This window comes from Vigna angularis, chromosome 6 (genome assembly GCF_016808095.1).
Source record: "Vigna angularis cultivar LongXiaoDou No.4 chromosome 6, ASM1680809v1, whole genome shotgun sequence".
Classification (NCBI taxonomy): Eukaryota; Viridiplantae; Streptophyta; class Magnoliopsida; order Fabales; family Fabaceae; genus Vigna; species Vigna angularis.
The window spans coordinates 24,638,862-24,656,757 of NC_068975.1; the positions used below are offsets into that span (position 1 = coordinate 24,638,862).

At 35.4% G+C, this 17,896-nt stretch overlaps 2 protein-coding genes across 3 annotated transcripts; one reads left to right on the forward strand and one right to left on the reverse strand.

Moving 5' to 3' along the window:
- The first annotated feature begins 3,336 nt into the window (after positions 1-3,336).
- LOC108343536 (uncharacterized) lies at positions 3,337-13,482 on the forward strand. Its single transcript, XM_017581881.2, has 19 exons — positions 3,337-3,706; positions 4,013-4,125; positions 4,218-4,293; positions 4,406-4,548; positions 4,792-4,962; positions 6,118-6,325; positions 6,877-6,962; positions 7,118-7,349; positions 7,497-7,620; positions 7,943-8,079; positions 9,269-9,377; positions 10,143-10,185; positions 10,634-10,796; positions 11,014-11,084; positions 11,181-11,274; positions 11,738-11,965; positions 12,134-12,343; positions 12,563-12,955; positions 13,191-13,482. Exons 1-19 carry the CDS (start codon positions 3,680-3,682, stop codon positions 13,314-13,316), a joined length of 2,754 nt encoding a protein of 917 aa, XP_017437370.1. The 5' UTR covers positions 3,337-3,679; the 3' UTR covers positions 13,317-13,482.
- Positions 13,483-14,015: 533 nt separating this feature from the next.
- On the reverse strand, positions 14,016-16,921 carry LOC108340926 (calcium uniporter protein 6, mitochondrial). Of its 2 annotated transcripts, XM_017578494.2 has the most exons (3): positions 16,734-16,921; positions 15,970-16,570; positions 14,016-14,648 (listed from the first exon to the last, which is right to left on the reverse strand). In XM_017578494.2, the coding sequence occupies exons 2-3, from the start codon at positions 16,444-16,446 to the stop codon at positions 14,163-14,165; spliced, it is 963 nt and encodes a 320-aa protein (XP_017433983.1). In that variant the 5' UTR covers positions 16,447-16,570; positions 16,734-16,921; the 3' UTR covers positions 14,016-14,162. The 2 variants fall into 2 exon arrangements, with proteins under 2 accessions (XP_017433983.1, XP_017433984.1); XM_017578495.2 differs by lacking the exon at positions 16,734-16,921 and having other exon boundaries at positions 15,970-16,709.
- Between the last annotated feature and the right edge of the window lie 975 nt (positions 16,922-17,896).

A 17,896-nucleotide genomic window follows, 5' to 3' on the forward strand; every position in this document is an offset into this window, starting at 1 on the left:
CAACTCTGTCTCTGCCTCTGTTCCATCTTCCTCCTCGTCCTCAACCATCATCAACATCCTCAAACTTCTTTCTGGGCATTGATGACCTGGGCCGAAAGCCCCTCCACACTTGAAACAACTTTCCTCCTTCCTACGTTTCGCAAACGGTGAGTAGGGTAAATTCCCAGAATTTCTCCCTCTGTTATCGAAGTTTGACTTCGCAAGCCCGCTCGCCTGTGTCACCTCCTTGCGCACCGACCCACTATTCTCCGCTGGCCTCGTTCGGTTCTGGGTTTGTCGACTGGGTTCAACCCACGACGCCACCCCGCTCGGTCTACTCCAATTCGTCAGGTTTCTTCCCATTCCTCCTCCTCCGGTCTTCGCTCCTCCGTTAAGTTCCTCCCCATCCTGTGCGATTGGCATCGCGGCCATCAATTCCAGAGGATCGAGAAGACGCACCTTGTTACGTATCGGTTCTTGCAACCCAGCCTCCACATCCCTTGAGATCCGCTTCGCTACCATCACTTCCTGCGAGTCATACGGTTGGACTTGGTTCCGAATGTCCTTTTGCAATCCCGCCAGAAAATATCCTGACAGCTGCTTGTCCGGTACCTCTTCGTTTGTCCTGACAATTTCTTGAAGTCTCGTACATACTCGTCTACCGTCCCCGTCTGTTTCAACAAACGCTCAACAATTGTTCCAAACCTTATCACCATAGCTTTCTTCAGTCCTTCCCAAGAAGGATTCTTGGCTTTAGCCTTCCAGGCTTGGATCCAATAGCCAACACTTCCCTTCATGCTATTGTATGTCCGGCGCACTTTTTCTTCCTCTATCACCCCCTGGGTCTCAAAAACTGTCTCCACCCTAGCAATCCATCCCATAGGATCAAACCCTTCGAAAGTGGGTAATTCTACCCTTGTCCTCCAACTGGGTTGCCCTTCATGGCGTTCACCCCTTGCCTCTCCCACTTCCTCCTCTTGCCTCCTTTTGTTCTCGTTGACGGAGGCTTGGCTGTCGTCCGACGTTTGGCCCTCCTGGTTGCTGGTTCGCCCACTCAACATTTTCATAATTTCTTGCAAATCTTGGCGTATTGCTACGTAATCTTGGCGTATTGCTGCCATGTTCATTCTCAGTTCGCTGGTCCTCCTCTCCAAGGTATCGTTTCTTCCTTTCATGCCTCCACCCTTTCTTGATTACTTCTTGATCCCTTCTTGATTTAGCAGTCTCCTCCCAAGCGGATCCGGCAGGTCGGACCAATTGATAAGTTCCTAAACGGGAAACCTAATCAAAAACTCTCTTCCTTGCAGAAAATACACAGAAAGAAGGAAACTGAATTCTATTCACAGTAAGAATCACTGTACATAATGGAAACCGAGGCTTAACCCTCTTCACAGGTCAATATCTGTCAACAAATCAATTCATCAAAAAGTCCCTTCTAACTATAGTCAATCTATTTATAGAGTCCTCTCCCTTCTACCCTAATCCCCTTTCTCCTTACTCTATATCCTAATACACAACCATCAATAAAATACAGGTATCGTATTAGACCAGTGCAGATTACCAAAATCAAATTCAAGATTCAGAATCAATAGAAGAGATTACCAAATTATGTAGCAAGATTTCTTAAACAACCAACCACACAATCACTGGTTCTCTACGCTGCGAGATGAAGAAAATCCTCCCCAAATGCAAGCCTCTGATACGCTTACAAACCCAGAATGCCAATGAGAAACTCAAATAGCTAGGAAATGATGAAAAAGAAAGAACGAAAGCATTAACATGACCATGTAGCTGAAAAAAATTATTTGAGTGGGATTTTTGTTTAGAATGCACTGGACATCGGTACCCAATGCTTGAAAATGAATAAACACAAGCACTAAAATTTGATGGATTTCCTTCATTAGATACCTTCACGTGATTCATTGGTTGTCTTCCCTACAAAGACCAAGAATTGAAGAAAACTACAAACTTCTTAAATTGAGACGACATTGTAGAAACTAGATAAGACGAATTCAAGAATGAAAATCCCAATGGAGAAACTCATAACAGGCACGCACGATGTTACTCGACAGAGGTGCAGAGAAACAAGAAGTCAAAAAGCCCTAAGCTCTTGCTAATTACAATTACTAAAATGAAAGAAATGACTCCGAAATCTATTTCTCAATACGGCTACAAGCAAAAATATTAATTCAGAACTGCGATGCAAAAGATCAATAATCTTGCAACACAAATTGGGCAAGAACATTGATGCTTTCGAAAGAACAAGTTCAAAATTCATTTGTGAATGGAGAAAATAAAAAAAGACAAAATAAATCTTTGTAGAAAAAAAATTGAAGCCAAGTAGTCCTGAGCACTTGCTAATTACCACTACGAAAATGAAAGGAATGACTCCAAGATCTTTATTTTCAATTTAGCATCACCAAAGTGCACAGACACTATCATAAATTCAAACTGTCAGATCATAATTTAATCCATTTGTCATGATCATCAGGTAAAATTGGACATTCTTTGGTTACGCCCAATAAGAGAAATAAAAATCCAACCAAAAAGTTTTCCAACGACGAATTAATGCAAAAGAAAAAAGTTAATCACCGGCCACTGTTTCCACATAAATGTAAAGAACAGGAATTTCAAGAAAACTATTACTGGTAACAGAGGAGGAAGTATAGTTCGATTAAATCAATACAAGAATTAAACAAAGTATAGAATAATAAGATAAATTCAAGAACTGAAAAAAAAAACAATGGACAAGCTCATAACAGGACGTCAATGCCATGCAGCAGAATAAATTAGGTTAGGCTTTCTAAACTATCAAGAACACCAACAAAACTCAATCTATATAACAAAGAAAATAGGACAAAGCTGAGGGAATATATATAAAAAGGGTGAGTGACGGCTGAGATTAATCGATGGGTGGAAAATAAACACTTTGATGATATTTAACAATTTCTTATTAATATTGTTTTTTTACTTTAGAAGACATAATTCATTAGCTTTTCTTGTCCAGAAAATAAAAATTTTAGGACTGTTTTATTTGAATTCAATTTCTAACCTTTTGAATTTTACACATCATGTAAAAAATTTTGTACTTTTATTGAAAAAAAAAGTTATTTCGTTGAAGTAATATTTTAAACAACATTTTTCACAAAATTACTTTTAATATAATAAGATTCATAATTTTTTTTATCAGTTATTATTATTTTAGATTTTAGAGTAATACATTGTCATTGCATAACGTTTATATTAGTTTTCTTAAAGCTACATTATTAGTTTTTTTTTTTAATTTTATTACTAACCTCAAAATCACAATTCTCATTCCTCTCATACCCACAAATCTTCATCACAAATTTGCAAACATTACACAAACAAACTATGACTTGCATCAAGTCAACACCACCTACGTCTGTTTTGCCTGTTCTTCTTCAGCCATCTCAATTCATCATGCTACAACCTACACCTATTCCATAAACATGGCGGTGTGTGAGGTGCAGTTAGTAATTATTGAAGTGCAAGAAGCAAAACTCTCACCTGTATGACATGAAATCTAGCCCAGACCAGGTGAGGATCAGGCCCAAAACTATGTGTGTGTCCAGTTGAATTGGCGGGAGTGTAGTATCAGTTTATTCCGATATCAATGTCAGAACTTTGAGGCTTCCGACTTTGAGACCTTACGGTGGTTTCTCTTCCTCTCCTCCCCAACATGGAGACCGTTCCCTCTGTTCTCAAGGTAATCATAGTCAACACCTTTACCTCTACCAACCTCGTTTTACCGTTTCATTAATGAGAAAATGATTGGTTGTACAATGCCGTTAATCCTTTGTAAGATAACTTCAATACCCACTTTCCAGTTTTCAGTTTCGTTGGTGGGATTGAAACAAGTTTTATTTTTTGTTGGTGCTTTATCTAAATAATAAATAATTAAATGTGCAATGGAAATTGTGTTGGGTTGCCCTATCAGTATTGTGAATGACGTGTTTGAGGTTTTGAGGGTTTTATCATTGTTGGACGCTGATGTCTTTTCTACTGTTTTCAGAAATACTTTGGGTTTTCTCATTTTCGGCCTTATCAGAGAGAAGTTATTGAGAAAATTATCGAGAGAAGGGATTGTTTGGTAGTCATGGCTACTGGTAGTGGGAAGTCCTTGTGGTAAAGCATCATCATTCCCTTTTTTTCTCACTCATTCTGTTTTTTGCTTAATTGGAGAGTTCAGAGGTGAACGTTATTTTATTTCTTAACAGCTATCAGGTACCTCCCTTGGTTGTTAAAAAGACTGGGATAGTTGTGAGCCCTCTCATATCGTTAATGCAAGACCAGGTGAATTGATTAGTTCTTCTGAATGAGTCTACTTGTTTTACTTTTTTATGCTCTCAATGCCTTTCTGTACATGTCAATAGTGATTCTCTAATAAGAAGAGATGGAAAAACAGGTGATGGCTTTAAAACAACGAGGTATTAGAGCTGAATATCTTGGAAGTGCTCAGAAGGATTTCACTGTGCACTCTAAAGCCGAACGTGGTCAATTTGACATTCTGTTCATGACTCCTGAGAAGGCATGCACAGTTCCTACCAGGTAATGGATTAAATACATGTCTAACATTCAGCTGGCAGATTGTGGCCTTTATTTTGAGTGCATTTCACTGAAAAGTAATAGCTTTTAAAAATGGAAGTGTCGTGGAGCTATTCTAGAAGTTACATGACTAGTTCACTTCATAAGTTAATTATCTTTTTAATTTCTGAAATTATATCGCCGATTTTAGTCCATACCATGTCTTGTCTAATTATGATATTCTGTTCACTTAACTTATTTTTGTAGTTTCTGGACCAACTTACTAAAGGCTGGAATTAGTCTTTTTGCTGTTGATGAAGCCCATTGCATATCGGAATGGGGACATGATTTTAGGGTGGAATACAAGCATTTAGACAAGTTACGTGAGGTCTTGCTTGATGTTCCTTTTGTTGGTCTAACTGCGACTGCTACTGAAAAGTAAGCATCTTTTGCTTTGGCCTTTGGTGAAGCATATCATTGCTGTACTTTATAATGACTCTGATACACATTTTGTGCCTTTTTTATCTTGTATATATATGCTCTCTAATTATTCATTGACAAATTTGTTTTTAGTTTCAAGTCACTGTCAAGATCATGGTTTTTTACTTTTACATGAACTTTACATCCATGCTTTGCTTGCGTTGGATTAAAATTTTAGTCCATTTCAGCCTTCTGTCTGCCTGTCTATTTATCTATTGTCTCTCATGTTCCCTTTCCCTTTCCACAAATAACAGCAAGAACGGTAAATGTTGGAGAATGATAGAATTATAAAATGAAGGTAGTTTGACCTATAAAGACTAACCAGAAACTAACTCCCTTTTATTTTATTATGTCGTCAAAATAATCATAAACTGATAAACAAGGGAATTAAAACTAATCTCGAGGTACTGAAATCTATTTATGAAGTTGTTTAGGGGCAATATGGGAGGGAAGGAGGGCCAGGACTTGAATGTATTGGGGTTCGAAGTAGTGCTTCTGTTCTACAGCATTGATTTGTATCTTCCTCTCTGATCTGGTATTCTATTATCCAATTTATAGATTTCCAGAGATAGAGGACTTTTGTTAGTAAACATCACATATTGTTCTATGTTCTGCAAGTAGCCTATTAGGTTTCTTAAATTTTTAAAACAGTGATGTTTGTTGCAAAAATAAATTAGCAGGTTCTGGAGTGATTAAACCACCTCTACAGAATCCAAACTTGTTTCTGTTGACATCAGTTGTATAGGGGAGGGCTGCTGAAGGTCTTGTAAGATATTTTTTCTTTAAATCTTTTCTGGTACAACGAATCCTGCAGTGTTTTGCATACTGTGTACTTCTGGTGGTTTCTTTCTCTTTTTTCTTTTCCATTTTACAACATCTTCTCATCACGAGGAAAGAATTTTCTTACCTGTGTTGAACGGTATCATGACTCGTGAGCATAGGAACGGATTAAAATTAATTGATATTTCTACTTTGTAAATTAATTAATGAATTTGTGATACTTCTTTCTGTTGCATTATCGTACTTCTTGGTTCTATTAATTGATAGCATACTGTAGCTTTATTTAGATTAAAGAAAAACACAGTCATGTTAATTTGTGTGCTTTATTTCCAGGGTTCGATTTGACATCATCAGTTCCCTGAAGATGGATAACCCTTATGTTACGATTGGTTCATTTGATCGCACAAATCTTTTCTATGGTGTCAAACTATTGAACCGTGGACAATCTTTTATTGATGAGCTTGTGCGGGAAATTTCAAAAGAAGTTGCTACTGGTGGTTCAACAATAATTTATTGCACAACAATCAAAGATGTAGAGCAGGTAATGTGCTAGAAATGTTACAAATAAATCCCAAACTAGTTTTCTATCTCGTTCTTTGTTTAAGGATAATGGAAGATTTTACACGACTCAGAACACTTAGTAAACTATGATGAAGGGACAGATTGCTTGATGACTCATTAAGATTTTTTAGTTATTACAAACAATAATTAAGGTGGTGCTGTATTGTACTATATGGGATATTCATTCATTATTCAAAAGACAAACATGAGAACCTTCAACAAATTGTTTAATAGGAAAGAATTACAAAATTCATGCTAACACCAAGTGTGCCTTCTTAGATATGGAATATATATATATAGATAGATAGATAGATAGATATAGATATATATATTTGCATGGAATTCCCTCCGAGTATAATTTGTTCATGACCTTTCACTATATCTGGTTACTTATCACGATGGCTTGTCAAAAACTGATAGTCTATCTTTCTGTTTTACCTACTGAACTCTTGTTTTCACTTTTGTTGCCTAAATTCTGTTCGTCTGCAGCCTTTTTAAAGTTTGTATCCTGATATTTATTGTTTTAAATAGGTATTCAAGTCATTTACAGAAGCAGGCATTGAGGCAGGAATGTACCATGGCCAAATGAATGGAAAAGCTCGAGAGGAGTCTCATAGGTGAATGTTCTTTCTTATTTTAGAACATGAAATAAAATTTCATCTCTGATCACTGTGAAGGTGGAGCATATTCCTTACCTCCCTCCTGTTCTCTAATTTTTGAAGATGCTTCAATGTTTTGAACCTAACTAAACTGTGTTCTAATTTATTCACAGATTATTTGTTAGAGATGAACTGCAAGTCATGGTGGCCACCATTGCTTTTGGCATGGGCATAGATAAACCTAACATTAGACAAGTGATTCACTATGGTTGCCCTAAAAGTCTAGAATCCTACTACCAGGAAAGTGGACGATGTGGTAGAGATGGTATAGCTTCTGTTTGTTGGCTTTATTACACAAGAAGTGACTTTGCAAAGGGCGACTTTTACTGTGGAGATGTAAAATCAGTATGTGTATTTATATTTATCTGAAAAAATTTGGCTAAGGATTTATTTGTAGTTAAATGAACATTGAAGCTGCTTACTTCTTGCATATTGTCCCCATATAAGTTATCCCCATTCTCCTACCTAATATTTAAGTCTCCAATGTACCAGGAAAAACAAAGAAAAGCTGTTATGGAGTCATTGCTCGCAGCTGAACGCTATTGTGTGCTGACAACTTGCAGAAGAAAGTTCTTGCTTGAATACTTTGGGGAAAAAATTTCAGCTGATAGATGCGGTTTGCCTTTTACATAGATGCTTCATTATTGTCCTTGTAGAGTTAGAGCTTAAACTTAATATCATTGTTACTTCATTGACTTTATAGAATTAGGGGAATCAAGAATAGTATGTTTAATCCTAATACCCCTGTAAAGGTGGATCATGTGTGTCATATGCTCCCAAGGTTTCTAAATAAGATTAAATCTAGGTTCTCTAAGGGACTTACAAAATGAAACAGCTAACTGGACAAGTTGACACAATAACAATCTTTATCATGCCTGAAACTAACCTTTTCTTATTTAGTTTACTCCATTTCTATTTCTTTTATACGTGCTTTATAGGGAACTGTGATAATTGCAAAGTCTCAAAGAAGGAGCGAGACATGTCAAGGGAAGCATTTCTTCTAATGGCTTGCATTCATTCATGCAATGGCAGATGGGGCCTTAATATGCCTATTGATGTCCTGCGCGGGTCTCGAGTAAGATGTTCAAAATTAAAGCTAGGAACTGTTTTCATTTCAGTTTTAAAGAATTCATTCCCTTTTTGAGTTCTTGTTTGGTAGCAGTAATTTCTTATTCCTTTATTTAATCATGTACATGTACTTCCTTTTTTTTCAACTGTCATTGTTATCCTTGTGTTTTGACTAACTATTTTTTTCTTTGGTTGTTTATCATAATATCTATAGGTTGTTTAACTTTTCAGACAACTGTGCCTTATTTTCTTTAGTCCTTTTCAAGTATAAGTGTATCTAACTATCTATCTACTACTATCAATTAAGTGTTTCAGGGAAATAATTGAACTTCTACAAACAGATCAAAGTTGGTGTAAATTTTAATAATGAATCTGTAAATCTAATTTTGAAGCCTTTTTGTTTAATAAAATTGAAAAAATGCTATTGGATTGCTATACTGTAGGTTAGCACTACAACCTGTACCCATCATATGCTGCATTCTTGATTAAAAGAAAAGAAAAAAAATACAAACGTGGGGGGACCAGTTATGAAACCTTAATTGAGAACTTGACAGCAGACAATTTGGAAATTTTGTGTGATGATAGGTCTAAGGATGGGAAGTTTTGTTCTACAGAATGTTAAAAAGAGTACTCAAGTAATGATTCTGTCACAATGACTAAAAACCATGAACTTTACAGTTGCACAAAGAAGAAAAGAAAGAGAAAGTACCAATTTATCTTCCATCCACTGATGGAAATTTATTACACTAAATTTAGATATTTTAAACTAACAACTCACATTACTTCATTTATATGATCCTAAAATTGTTCAAAAGGAACATTCCGGTTATTCAACTGCACAAAAAGCTCCCTTAGTTCATGATGACAAGGTGGTTTTTAACAAACCTATAAATCCTGTTTCCTCTTATTCATAACGACAAACATTGAAGCCTTATTGCATAAGGAGTCTGATGTTACATGGTAGACAAGCATATTCAAATCCTCGAGTACCCACAAAATGATTTTGAATCTAGCAACTTGGTACTTTCTTTTTGCTGTCTGTAGATACTGCACTCTGCTTTAAGAATACCCTCTACTTGGTATACTCTAAAAGCATAAGTATCATTTGGTTTTCATTAATCCTTAGCTTTACTGTTGCCTTTAAATTTATTTAGTCGTTCAAACTGTTGATAGTTGTATTAGCTTGTAACTTGTAGGCCAAAAAAGTTCTCGAGGTTCAGTTTGATAAGCTTCCACTTCATGGGCTGGGGAAAAATTATCCAGCAAATTGGTGGAAATCACTTGGGCATCAATTGATTTCTCAAGGTATTGAGTGGAAATAATTTACCTAGTTACAATCAAGAGTTATGTTCAAACAGTTCTGTTGATTGACATTCTCAGTTCAGGGTAGTTTGAAGTATGTAGCGCAAAGCATTTTCTGTCGCTCTGTATAAGTTGACTGCCTGTTATTTTGGGTAATTTCAATCATTAGAAGGCAGTTTTAACATTGTAAACTACTTGGTTTGTAAACGATTTCATTGGTTTTGAAAATGAAATCACATTTTCTGGTTTTTGTTGCCTTGTTTGCTGTCCCTTGTATTCATTTTTTAAGTCTTGTGTATAATTGGATTGCAAGCGCTAGGTTAGATGTTACGAGATCATGTATGAAAGTTTGCCTTTTTCTCTTTGATTATCTAAGTGAATATGTTACATAGAAGAAAGACAAGTGACCCCTTTTATTTTTCATTTTTTCTACTTCCATTTTTGTTCAATGCACAGAGGGTGTGGGTTTGTTTCTTCCTTCAACTGGAGCTTTTTGAGCTAGTAGCAGTATCACTATACGTCCATGCAAAGAAAAAAATACATCTGAAAATAATTGGCATTCTTTTTTCTGTTTTCAAACATAATTAATTATTCAGACATTTCATGCTATTTATTTGGTACTGGTAAGTCTATTTCTTGCTTCAGTATATTTTACATATTACTATTCACAATCTACATCTAAAAATGACAATCCTTTATATTACACAGTAAATTCTATTGGAAGAAATTTCTAGATGCGATTTATAATAAACTCCTATTATTCTACAGGTTATCTGAAGGAGACTGTTAGTGACGTATACAGAACTATAAGGTAGATTCTTCAATTTATTTGGTAGATTGCAGAAGTTATTTGAATTCCTTTTATGCCACATGTTACCTAAATGTAGGATGAAAAAGATAATTATCGCACGGATACCTTTGTGAAAAATAATGATTCCTCAAGGAGGAAAAGTTTATGGATAATTATCACTGGGATTTCGGGAGTCCAGCCCTCTTGCACTTTCTAACATTACAAAAACTGTTCTATCCCCTTCCAACTCCATTTTTATCCTCCCCCTAACTACTAGTAATTATATGTTTCTCTTATCCACCTCATCACCCAGACTGTTAATACATCATACTTTTGTTATAATTTTTTATCATTGGGACCTAAAAATTTAAAAGCATATCTATTATGCAACATTTGAGTTTCTTAATGTTTTAGCGTGTTTCACAACTGAAGCTATAATTAGACGCAACATTTGTTCTTCATGAACCAGTGTCAGTTCAAGAGGAGAGCAGTTTTTGGCCTCTTCAAGACCAGATTATCAACCTCCTTTAGTTTTGACATTGACTGCTGAAATGCTTGGAGAAGAAGATAATGGAAACACACAAGACGAATTTAAAACTTTATCCACTTCAGAATTAGATGGTTTTTCAGAGGTTGGTAATTAAGTGGTTTTATCTTTATCCAACATCTTTTCTCTCTTTCCTTTTCTTTTAATCATCAGTGAAGCTTTTTGAGTAAGTAGTTGATAATTATATGTATATGTAAGATAAATAAGCCATTTATTCATAAAAGGTAAAAATTTCTTATAATTTTTGTCTATAAGTGAAATTATATTAATTCTAAATCTTTGTGCTGTACTTCTCTACTCAGGCTGAGAGAAAGCTCCATCAAATGCTTTTGGAAGAAAGATTAGAGCTTGCAAGAAGTGTTGGAACAGCTCCGTATAGTTTTTGATTTTTAACAGTTTGTGAAGGATATTAATTCTTAGTTTCTTTTATCCATAGTTTGATCACAAAACTGTAATTCCGTCTTTGTAGATATGCTATCTGTGGAGATCAAACGATCAGGAAAATTGCTTTGACAAGACCGTCTACAAAAGCAAGACTAGCAAACATTAATGGTGTAAATCAGGTATGCCTTCAACGTTTTCAATATGTCTGGAAACTGGGTCAGACCTAATGGTTCAAGAAGAAAAAGCAGGAAGATGTCAAAATTCATCAAAATGGCTTTAGTAAACAAATTATTTTATTAATTTCTTAATTCAGCTTTAGTTAATATAAAATTCTTGGCAGCAATTACGTCTATGGAGAAATCTCCCAATTGCGAAGGTTTATTGAAATAATATGAAATGGCTTGCTAGATTTCCAAACACGGGGATAAATTATTGATGCAGGCAGTGTGAACTAGTTAATCCTCTTAATGAGCAATCTCTTGGCAGTAGTTTACCTTCCAATGATCAGTAATCACATATCAGACCATGCTGCTTTGTGAAATTTGTTTGGCCTGTACACATGTCTTAGATAACTGAAGCCATTTTTATTTTTACCTTCTGTCTTTGTCATTTGAAATACTAACTTCAAACAACGTTGTTCAGCACCTAGTGATGAAATATGGAGATCATTTTCTTCAAGTTATTCAGAAACTGTCACAAGGACTAAACCTATCATTGGACGGGGAAGAAAGGGTCCCAACGGCTAGTTTGCAAACTAATACAGTAACGAAAGTGTCTCCACTAACCAACAAATCCAAGAAGTTGACATCAGCGAAGTTTGAAGCATGGAAAATGTGGCATGAAGATGGTCTTTCTATTCACGATATTGCTGTATGTCATTCGTATCTGCTGTTATTATTAAAGATCTTTGCTTCACAATTTCATTGTATAATTTCATGACATTGTTGTATGTCATATTAGTCTGTTGTTACTAAGATCCATGCCCACATGTTTCATTGGGTAACTACTTTCTCTACTGACTCCTCTCCGTAATCTCAGAACTTAGAAGTTAGATCGGCTCCTATAAAAGAACAAACTGTTGCTGAATATCTACTGGAAGCTGCCCAAGAAGGATTACCTTTTGATTGGGTTAGATTCAGCAAGATGATAGGACTCACTCAAGAGATCATGTCAGAAATTCAGGGTGCTATTTCAAAAGTTGGATCTACAGACAAGCTGAAGCCTATAAAAAATGAATTGCCAGAAGATGTGGGTTCGGATTTCCTACCTTCATGATTTGAGTACATCATGTTATTTATGCAAATAATATGGTCCAATATATTTCATTCTACTGCTTTATCTTCAATGGTGGCAACTTCATTATTTTAGGTTTACTTGTTTTTATTTCCTGAAAATTATTCGAACTTGTAGGTAAGAACTGCTTATTGCTTCATTGAATTTGAGATTGAATAATTTCTTATGGTGCAGATAAGTTATCAGCACATCAAGACTTATTTGTCAATGCGAAACTGTGGTATATCCTTGGAAACTAATCAGTCTGGAAGTAACCAAACCGGGAAAGATGACGAACTTGCACACAATGCTTCAAATTTGTCAGACTGTACTTTAGAAACATGTCCTGACAGGCAATGTGAAGATGACATTTCTGTAAAAGGTTTGGCTGAACAAAGTGACATAGAAATGGATGAGGTACCTTCTTTACCTGTCAACGGTTCTGAGGAACAGAATATTTCAAATGCCAGGGAAGGAGAATTCACAAGAAAACGACAAAGGGTCAGTGAAACGGAGGAAGTAAACTCAACTAGATTGAAGGCTACAGTGAGTTCTGTTGTAGAGTGGATGAAGAACCTTGATGAAGGGGTAAGTGGAGACTTGTTTGTTTTTGACGACTTTCTCTCTCTCTCTCTCTCTCTCTCTCTCTCTCTCTCTCTCTCTATATATATATATATATATATATATATATATATATATATATATATATATATATATATATATATATATATATATACACACACACACACATAGACTCAGACACATATATGTGCTTTGCTTTGTGATCATAATTGTAGGAAAATGTGTTGTTTATTGGTTTCAGGCTACGTTGAGCAATATTTTGGAACACTTCAATGGATCCAGTGAAGATTCTGTGGTTGAACTGCTCAATTGCTTAGAGTGTGACTTTTTAATATATAGGAAAGGGAACGTGTACAGGGTTTTGTAACAGTTTATGCATCGTATTTTTGTAGATCACGCTTGTGAAAATCTATTTCTTTGTAGTCTGTTGCATTTTCACTACAATGTTAACTGCCTAGAGTAATGAACATACTAGTCATTTCATAACAGCTCCAGGTGTTTAAAGGTAAATACATTTTTCGTTTTTCGGTTTATTACTCGTAGATTTCGTATTTTATCCTATTTCTAACTTTGATCACTCGTTTTAATTGTTCCCATTTAGTTATAACAAATTTGTAGTTATTCATATTAAGTCTTGGTTTCATAAATCCATTGGATGAATGACAAACAGTAGAATTTGATGTATCATTAGTTTATGTAATTTTGTAAAGGAAAAGGTTTATAAAATGACATCGCATCACTTTTGAAGTTTTTATTTAAATATATAACTCAAACAATAAATTTGGACATGTTTTAGTTCTTGATGTGATTTGATCTCTCAATTTAATAAATTTAAAGATGTAGCATTAAAGCTTTAAGGATTTAGTTTGTCGGGCACGTAGGTTGTCCAAGCACCTTTTACTACGAATTGTTGAACTAGTGAACTTTATTTTCAGTCCAGACCATTTGAGACATTTATCCCAACGGTTAACAACAGAACCGTGGAAACAAAAAACGCAACCATGAAAGATTCCTGGATTATGCCAACCAGGGACTCTTCCGCATTACTCATACTCAACAGATGGAATAGAACATAATCTCCATGCATTGTTAAGAAAATGAGGCAAATAAGAGGCCAAAACTATAGTTAGTTTAATCTCTCTCCCCACCAACACTAAAACAAGGGGAACAAAGTTAACTATAGTATAAAGAATTGCAAATCCTCCTGAAAATGTTAATCTCTATGTAAAGCATCTTCAAGATCCAGTTCTACCCCTATGCGATTTTTTAAAACGGTACTAGCATGTAAAGGTGTTTTGCACTTGCACTGGAGCTCCTTGAATCTCTCAATGTCAAAATTATGCCTCTTGAAAAGCTTCCTCTGCCTTGAAAGAAAAAGCCTCTTCATCAAGTCTTGGTAAGTAGGGTCTCTTGAAGTGAACAAAAAGTATGCATAGCCTATGACCAACCCTGTGGTTGTGGTAAAAAATGCAATTGGCTCCATTACGTCCCATGAAAATTCCCAGAATGTTAGCCTGAAAAAGAGGCTCACTGTCACTACGCTGAATCCTAGTCCAGACCAGAGGATGCGCCGCACCTGCCTATGTGCCAACACATCAATTTCCTCTTTCTTCTCCTGCAGAATCTTCAACTCCTCCCTTATAGGATCGTTCTCAGCAGTCAGTGCCAGCGGAACGGCTCTGCGAACCAGATCCACCACCTGAAACACACAACATTGCCATACAACACAAACATAATCAGTGAATTTACAAAACTTTCCACATCATCACAGAATTGAATTGCATATTACTTTCTCTAATGTCATTTTCAGCAACAAAAATGGCGGTTGACCAGATAAAGGTTATACAAACAAACATACTGCTAAGATTCTGCAGACAGTTTGTACCAGACCAAACACACCATAGAGAACTTAAGGAATCACAAATTATTTTCTACTGTTGTTTAGGTTCTGCTGTGGTTTTAGTTTGATGCATAGTTTGAAAAGACTAATCCTGCATTGAAACAGGTTTAGGCATGATAATCAATGACAAACAGCTGGAAACACAACTAATTAGCTATACGTAATAGTATTGGAAGTTTTCATGAACACTACTCCCTATTATGTTTCATCAGTGAAATGCATCAGCCCTAAATCAGTAAAGTTGTTCAACTTGGAACCTTTTTGCATAACTAGCACACAGAAGACTAACCAAATATTACAATTTTGCACTTGCAGAACCAATTATAATTTATAAGACCTCTATAGAAGCAGGACATGACTATTTTGCCATTTCTAATCTTCTAAGATGAAAGACACGGATAAGTCAACAAATTTACAGGGCAAGAAGAAAAAGAAAATTAAAGTAATGTTAATATTCTACAACTGAAAACAAGATTCCAGAATCCAGATAGGTTGGATCTGAATCGTTCACGTCATTGAGACTATGCAATGAAACAATTTGGAGCTACAGAGTTCTTGAAAGCCAATGTTCTAAACCCAGTTTGTTCTCTCTATTTCAGAAGAAAAAAAATAAAATAAAATAAACTGTAACTGACTTGATCAGCTCTACTACATAAAGCTACAATGAAAGAGAAAGCAGGCATCATAAAGCATAAAACTAAGAAATTATATTTGAATCGTTAATTGATAGATGAAAAAAATAACTCCCATCCACCATGGAGTTAAGCCAAAGGTTGAATCATGAAATTATTTCAGGTTGAACACGAAGAGTGCTAGACATGCAGGATAAAAGGGTGGATGCTACACAAGTCACAACCCATTCAAGATTTTTCCTTTACAAATTACATGTAATATTTCCCTGTGAAAAGAGATGTGAAATACATGGGTCAGGGAGGACCCTCACACACTAAAAGGCAGGAAAAAGAAGGCAAGACTTGATATCTATTGCACCTATGGTAGTTAAGTAAATATTCTGTTAAATACTTAGATCCGGCCATGCTTTTCGTGAGCCCCACAAACACAAATTATGCTCTTATGCCAGCATAAACATAAGCAATTCAAATCAATCCAAATATCTCACCTTATCAGGATGCAAATACACTTTGTCCCGGAAGAGGAGAACAACCCCAGCCTCATCAAGAACCCTAGCAAAAGCTGCAGCCTCTTCAGGACTCCTGGCAATCCCCATGCTCTCACAGGCCTCAAGAAGCTCAGAATAGCAAATAACTTCCTTCCCTTCCATACCAAGCTTCATCTTGAGGGACTCCACATTCACCAACCTCATAAGCTTCTTGGCTTCCGAGAATGATATAAAATCTTCTCTTTCATTATCATTACTGACACCCCCACCCCCAGTTGAAGTTGATACACCCCTCTTTATTTGATTCAACAGAAAAGATAAGGGCGTCATTTCACCACCACCCCTTCTTCCACCACACATCAAAGGAGGATCAAAAGGATGAAGCTTTTCCCTATGACCATGACTAACACTACCAATTGCAGATACCCTTTGCCTTAGAAAACCCCCACCAGCACACCACCGCCACCTACCCCACATTTTCCCAGAACCCAGATAAAAAAAATCCAAACTTTATGAGAAAAACACCAGCATCACAAAAAATCGACACTGGCCAGTAAAATCACCACCGTGAAAAATCAACAACCTTCATCTCCCCTCTCATCTGAAACATTCAAAACATAATGGTCACTAAAACCGGTGCTCAAAAGTAGCAACTTCCAAAAAAGGACTGGCAAACAAGTATACTTTAATAATAAAAAAATCCTAAGAAAGAGAGAAAGAATCTTTGTGTGTGCATCTGGAAACTTTCATAAACAAAAAATTACCTTCAAATAGAGAGAGAAAGGAAAGAAGGAAAGACAAAGTAATCGGAGAAGGTAAGAGAAAGAAGAGGAGAAAGTGGATTACGACGGATTTGCTACGTAGAAATACTCGTTAGGTGTGAATCGACGTCGTTGTCAACAACTTTGGGTAACGGTTATTAACGGAGAAAGGCGGAGGATAGGGTTGATGAGTCAGACAGGGAGTTGTGTGGGTCCCAGGAATTAGATTGAAATTCATGCACACGCCATAGACTCGCTTGTCACTTGTCTGACTTCAATGTCTCTGTATTGGGTCCATTGCGTGACCTTACAGTTTTAGAGGTCAGATTAATCTAACGGTGGAGGTTAAATGCTACAAGCTTCCATTTTTATGACAAGAGTGTCATTTTCTTTTTTTCTTTTTCAGAGAATTAATTGGAATGAGGTTTCAGAATAGTTAGAAACTATTGCGGTTTCAAAAGATTGCGTGATAAATTATATGACACATTTTCTTTAATTCATAATTTTTTTTGTTTAATTTCAATAAATTTATATTATAAAAATTTAAAATATTTGAAATGATTCCGTCGAGATTTAAGGTCTTACAATCCATTAGATACAATTAAAAAATTGTTTATTTTGTGAAAACGTTAAATAATTTTGTTTGATCTTATATTTTGAGCATTCACTTTTATTAAATATTTAGATGGAAATTTATTGGTCTAATTTAACTTAATTAAGATTGTTATAGTTGGCCTCTCTAAACAAAAGGCCTGTGTTTTTCTTTATTATGACATATATATATATATATATATATATATATATATATATATATATATATATTAGTTTATTAAAAAATAATCATGTTTAATAAAGATACACACAAACAAAATTTCACCAAAAAATAAGTAAATAAAAGTTTAAAATAAATTTGGAAGCCCTTTTTTAGAGCCATTTATTAAGAGATTAAAAGATGGTCGGTGATAAAATAAGTGGAGTTCGAAATATATTTTTTAAGTTTGAAACACAATATTATAAGTAATTCAAACTTATTTTTCCGCACTGATCTTTAACTCAACTATATTCAAGTTTTCTTTAATATACGTTAAAAAATATCTCTGATAATTAGAAGATTATATAATTATTTTACACTATGATTATTTGATGGTGAATATGGAAGTTGAAGA